This window comes from Notothenia coriiceps, unplaced genomic scaffold (genome assembly GCF_000735185.1).
Source record: "Notothenia coriiceps isolate Sejong01 unplaced genomic scaffold, NC01 NC01_scaffold00019000, whole genome shotgun sequence".
NCBI lineage: Eukaryota > Metazoa > Chordata > Actinopteri > Perciformes > Nototheniidae > Notothenia > Notothenia coriiceps.
The window spans coordinates 1,375,878-1,382,415 of NW_011351701.1; the positions used below are offsets into that span (position 1 = coordinate 1,375,878).

The following is a 6,538-nucleotide window of genomic DNA, read 5'->3' on the forward strand; positions in this document are numbered from 1 at the left end:
CCACGCCCCTCTGAGAGAGATTTGGTTAAAAAGAACACAATGGTGCTCAAGGAGGACATTCAGGTGATAAGGGGGGCGGGTTACCTTGGTTGCTGATTGGCTAGTGGTTACTCAAGCCAAAACATTGTCATGACATCATAAAGTGGCCAAAATCTGATCAGCTCATTTTCAGACAGGTTTTTATATTCAGGACAAAAAGAGAGAGAATCTTTTTTCCTGAAACGTCCGGAGTCTTTTTACACAGAGGGGACACATGTTGATGTAGAAAAGACATAAAAAAGTGGATTTTACATAATAGGTGACCTTTAAAGAGGCCGCTTGGACGTCTCTGCTGGGACCAAACATGATATTAATCATTGAAGACATTAAGGAGCCAGTAGTCAGAAAGTCACGCACTTTTCTCCACCAACTCGTATTCAGTACATTAAACAGAGAGAGAGCTGATTATAATCAAATGTTTTGTTCACACGAGGTTGGTCACATTATGTGAAAAGGGAAGGAGCAGTTCTGCAGTCTTATTAACCCAGTTGTGTTGGTGCGATGGGACAGAGAGGCTGCTGGGTAATTGGGTCAGGGTTACGTAACAGAGAGCACTAAAGTTGTTTTGCATGTAGTGAAAGTGATTCTGATTGGCTGTGAGATTTTTCTACAATACACCAATTTTAGTTTTCCAGGGCAAAGCATGATATGACAAGGACCAACATTTTGAAATAGTTAATAATAGTTCTGAGTATTTGCTGTGCAATTATTCAACTGTGCAATACTGATAACACTTAGGATTCTTACTATACGATGAAAGAAAATCATCTGGTTTTCATCATCATTTATTTTAGTATTTATATACATCACGTTACATATTGTAAAATACACATTTATTGTACTTATATTTTGTAGTTCAATCTACAATTTGTTACTTAGGTTTATTCGAAGATTCTTACTTCATTTGAACAGCCAGAAACCTAATTTCCCCTCAGAAAGAAAAACATTATTTTGATAGTCAATGACACTTAAATAGTTTGAATGAACGTACAAATGTTTTAAAGTTATTTTCTTCCTGTTTCAGCTACATGGTGGACGCAGCAGACCCCGAGAAGATCGAAGCCTCGAAGAACGAGCTCCACAACCTGCTGGACAAACCGCAGCTGCAGGGAATTCCTGTAAGGAGCCCAAAACACACACACACACACACACACACACACACACACACACACACACACACACACACACACACACACACACACACACACACACACAGAATAATAGCAGCATCAGTCGTGGCTGGGTGCACAGACGGAGAGTGAAGCACTGGAGGAGGAAGGCATTTTGAGACAGATGGTGACGAGAGAAAAAGGCAGAGTGTTAAGAAACAGAGATGGGAGAAAAAAGGAGGACGGATTAAAAAAAAGAGAGAGAGAGAGAGCGAGCGAGAGAGAGAGAGAGATAGGTGAAGGAGAGAAAAACCCTGAATGGATGTTTAAACTGATGCTGCTCTCAGCCAATCAGAGCATCCGCCTCCATCCTCCTTGCATCCGGGCTCTGTGATTGGCCGACTGGAGCAGAGCTGTAGAGATAAAGAGAGAGAGAGAGAGAGAGAGAGAGTGTGACAGGAGAATAAGAAAGAAGAAGAAGGTGTGTGTGTGTGTGTGTGTGTGTTTCATTGTGTTTCCACACAAGTTCAGATCTGAACCGTTTCAGTGTGTCTCCATCGGAAGAGTTTCCTCACAGCAGGAAGTCAGATCACCCACACTGTCTCAACACACACACACGCACGCACGCACGCACGCACGCACGCACGCACACACACACACACACACACACACACACACACACACACACACACACACACACACACACACACACACAGGAACTAATAAAACCCAACTAAACTTAATTAAACATGCTAACAGTTAACTAAATAGATTATTTTTTAAAACATAACAACCCAGCAGAGGGATTGAATGGACTAGAACAAACCGGTGGAAGGAAGTGAGCTTATTTTAAGCCACAAAATGTAGTTCCAGAGTGCTTATACCAGGGGTCGGCAACCCCTGGCACGCGTGTGCCAGCATTGACACGCGGCACCGTAACCAGTGGCACACTAGGAATAAGTGGAATAAGTGTGCAAAATATTTAAATTGTATTTTCGGATCCTGAACGAGACCGCCGTCAGAGCGCGTCTCCCCGTTACCTGCAGAAGGAAGCCATGCACGTAACGCAGCCCCGCTCTCTTTAACTCCAGGTGACTTTCTGCCGCTTTCCTCCGTGGTGCAGTAGTGATCGTTTCACCACGGAGGAAAGCACTTGACTAATTGCAGTACCCATAAGGAGCTGTACAAATGCCGCAGTTTTTGCGTGGCTGTGTCTTTAGTTGAAAGCCCAGTGGCGATCTGCTCATCACTGCGGCATTTGTACAGCTCCTTATGGGTACTGCAATTAGTCAAGTGCTNGGAGGGGTGTGGCTTGTGCATGTGTGTTTGTGGATGGTAGAGCGACAGTGAGAGAACCTATGGAGAGAACGTGTGTATGTTTCTGGAAGTGAAACGAGGAAGCAGAAAAACAGAGGTCTGTGATGTATTTTGTGAAACAGAAGAACAGCTAAATAGATGCAACGGCCTCCCAAGAAGAGCTCGCCTCTCTAAGCTAAAGTGGGTTATTGAACCTGAAGCTTGTTGCTTCTGCCCTCCTCGACTACGGTCTGGGAGCCGACAGGAAAGTTCAACACACAGATGGCCAGTCCGCCCCTTTGTAGCATATTATGTCGATGAGAGATGAGCAGATCGCCACTGGGCTTTCAACTAAATACACAGCCACGCAAAAAACTGCGGCATTTGTACAGCTCCTTATGGGTACTGCAATTAGTCAAGTGCTTTCCTCCGTGGTGAAACGATCAGCACTGCACCACGGAGGAAAGCGGCAGAATGTCACCTGGAGATAAAGAGAGCGGGGCTGCGTTGCGTGCATGGCTTCCTTCTGCAGGTAACGGGGAGACACGCTCTGGCGGCATTCTCGATCAGGATCCGAAAATACAATTTAAANTATTTTCTTCCTGTTTCAGCTACATGGTGGACGCAGCAGACCCCGAGAAGATCGAAGCCTCGAAGAACGAGCTCCACAACCTGCTGGACAAACCGCAGCTGCAGGGAATTCCTGTAAGGAGCCCAAAACACACACACACACACGCACGCGCGCGCACGCGCACGCACGCACGCGCAGAATAATAGCAGCATCAGTCGTGGCTGGGTGCACAGACGGAGAGTGAAGCACAGGAGGAGGAAGGCATTTTGAGACAGATGGTGACGAGAGAAAAAGACAGTGTTAAGAAACAGAGATGGGAAAAAAAAGGAGGACGGATAAAAAAAAAAGAGAGAGAGACAGCGAGAGAGAGAGATAGGTGAAGGAGAGAAAAACCCTGAATGGATGTGTAAACTGATGCTGCTCTCAGCCAATCAGAGCATCCGCCTCCATCCTCCTTGCATCCGGGCTCTGTGATTGGCCGACTGGAGCAGAGCTGTAGAGATACAGAGAGAGAGAGAGAGAGAGTGTGACAGGAGAATAAGAAAGAAGAAGAAGAAGAAGAAACTGTCAGATGAGGAAGGCTCTTCTCTCACCTCCTCCTCTTCCTCCTCCTCTCTTCATCTCCTTCAGTGTGTCAGCAGCCTCTCTCTCTCTCTCTCTCTCTCTCTCTCTGCTGATGCTTTTTCACCCGCCTGTGTTTATTCCTGATTCCTGAGGAGAGACAGAGAGGTTTAATGGGATGGACCTGCTGCCCACCGACTGCTATTACTGCTGCTGTTTACACCGCGGCATCATGGGAGCTGTAGTCTCCTCTGCAGCCCGGGAGGACAGCTGATTAGCCGGGGATTGTGGGTCATCAGAGTTTGGAAATGTGAGCTGGTGGACAAACAAGGCTCAGCAAACTCTCTGGCTTTCTATTGTCTTGATCTCTTTTGGACTCGTGTTGTTTGTTGTCCCTTTTCTGTCCTCTTCATCTTCCTTTCTCACCTATTTCCTTTTTTAAAATCATTTATCCCTCCATTTGTTATCCTCGTCTCACTCTCCTTCTAATTTGTATCTGTCGAGGAAAAGGGAAAAGTCAGAATGGGTTGTCGTCTCACCAAGACCAAGGTGAGTGACCTTCTGTACGTGTGTGTTATTGGGTGTGTGTGAGAGAGAACAAGTGGGAGGGAGTGAAGGAGAGTGGGAGTGAGACAGAAAGAAAGGGGGAGAAGAGAAACTGTTAGCAAGATGTGATGGTCGTTGAGACGACCTGCCCTCTGTTAGATCAATATAGACATGCAACACACACACACACACACACACACACACACACACACACACACACACACACACACACACACACACACACACACACACACACACACACACACACACACACACAAAGAACCAGTAGACCCTTACATTTGCTGAGAGATGGGTGTGTGTACATGCATGTGTACGTGTGTGTGTGTGTGTGTGTGTGTGTGTGTGTGTCATCTTTCGCCATCATAAGGTTAACATTTGAAAGTTAGTGCTGACTCAAATGTTAGCATGCTCACACGCTAATCCAACCAGGTGAACATTAAACCAGACATTAGCACGTTAGCGTTTTCATTGAGAGAATATTAGCATTCTGATGTTAGCATTTAGCATTGCTTTACTCTGTTACTATGCTGTATGGCTGTAAATACTTTCATTTCCATGAGCCTCAGCTGTCATTTCTACGTAGGAGTATGATGCAAAGCAGGTGTAGCAACAGTTGTTAAAAGTTTCTCTTTCTCTTGGTGGAGTTTCCTTTCTATATTTGAAGCGTGGGATGGAGGATCCTCTGAGGCAAATGTGGTTTTGGCAGGAATAAATAAAACTCATTTGACTTGCAAACTCAGATAGCACTTGTTGTTTTGATGGGAGCAAACCACAGCTGGATATTTGGTTATCAGGCTGATCTTTATAGCAGAAACTGTGTGTAACACATCTGACTTTACATATTGGAGCTAGTGTCCCAGGAGGACAATCCAACAGGTGATGTTTACTTAAAGATCTTTCCCTGGACTCTAAACATGTTGAACAATCTGATGAAGTTTCACATTTGTTAGTGTCATAATCAATGGGTTTTGCAGAGTCGTCCAATAATAATGCTTTCTTAATGTTGCTCCAAACATCATTTGTTTGATTACATTTTGTGCAAAATGTCTAGTCATTTCTAAACAAAGGGAAATATATATTACGAGTCATATCAGGCCTACACACAACATGGGATTTATTTTCTGGGGATTATTTGTCATGTTTATATTTCTTTACACTGTGGTTTTGTAATCAATATTTTCATACACAAAGCAACATCATTTTTTTAGGAACCAGGTTGATTTTCTTGGGGGTGTTAGCATCGTGAATGAGGGCATCAACCAGTCATGTTCTCACAGGTTAGAGTGTCATAAGACAATGAAACGGCTGTTTTTTAGCTTGACCCAAACTTCATTACTCCCTCTCAACCAGTGCATATCAGATCACTACTTCTGTTACACCTTTAAAAAACAAAAGTGCGAGACATATATCTGCAGTTGAGTATATCACATTTTTGTGTTGTTCTTTTCTCACCCCATGTGTAAAGGCATCAAGGCAGAACATAGAGTATTTAACGTATCTTTGCTATGGGTCTTATATTTAATAATTTACCTTCTTTATTCTTGAGTTCATTGCCAAAATGTGGGTGTTTTGTAAGAAAATGAATATAGGTCGACCTATTGTTACTGTAAAACTCTCAAATGTCAATATGTGGTTCGACTGAACATCCTGTACCTGCCACGTGCTGAATGCAGAGCTTGAAACTGCTATTGATCGACTTGTTTAATTCCACCAAGGCCATTTTTTCAATGCTTTAAAGAAAAATCTGGCACAGCATGCTCCAGTGGTGACTAATCTGCAGCAGAGCAAACACAACACTTTTTAAAAGCAAAGGCAGAGAACGACTTGGTTTTTCTGTTCTGCTTTTTTCAACGTGAACAGCACTGCAACACATTATGTACAGTAGAGTGCTCCGGCTTCGCTTCCACATATTAGTCTGTCACTGGGAATTCTTCTTGGATGGGGTTTGTTGTGGTTACTGAGAAATCCTCTCCTGCTTGTTACAGCGAGAAGCCACATCTCAGTAATTGATGTGTCTGTAGATATTTTTCCCTCGCAATCATCGGTGACGAGAGCTCTTGTAGCTAAGCCCGCGTTTTCATTTAGCGCCACCTTTCCTGGCTGACCGCCTCTCTGATCAAAGGGCTCGACTGGCTGCAGTTCGACACACTCTTTTAGACATGCAGAACTGAACAATCTGCAACAACGACAGCATGACGGATGAGTTCTGGCACATGTTCATCTCTGCTCGTTGGAACACTTGATTATCCGGCTACGCATGTCAGAGGAGGTTTTTATCCTGGTGCTCGTAAACAAACAACTTATCAGATGACTTCCTGACGTACACACACACAAATTAGTTACAATTTTACAATGCAGTGATGTTCATTTTCTCTGCACACCCACAGCTTTTCAC

The 6,538-nt window shown here is 44.1% G+C and overlaps 1 protein-coding gene across 1 annotated transcript in view; it reads left to right on the forward strand.

Moving 5' to 3' along the window:
• The first annotated feature begins 3,679 nt into the window (after positions 1 to 3,679).
• Positions 3,680 to 6,538, forward strand: part of LOC104951583 (uncharacterized) — a 20,201-nt gene continuing 17,342 nt past the window's right edge. The window contains exon 1 of the mRNA XM_010778269.1: positions 3,680 to 4,125. Coding sequence (XP_010776571.1) covers positions 4,099 to 4,125 — 27 coding nt within the window. The 5' untranslated portion in view covers positions 3,680 to 4,098. The remainder of the gene's footprint in view (positions 4,126 to 6,538) is intronic.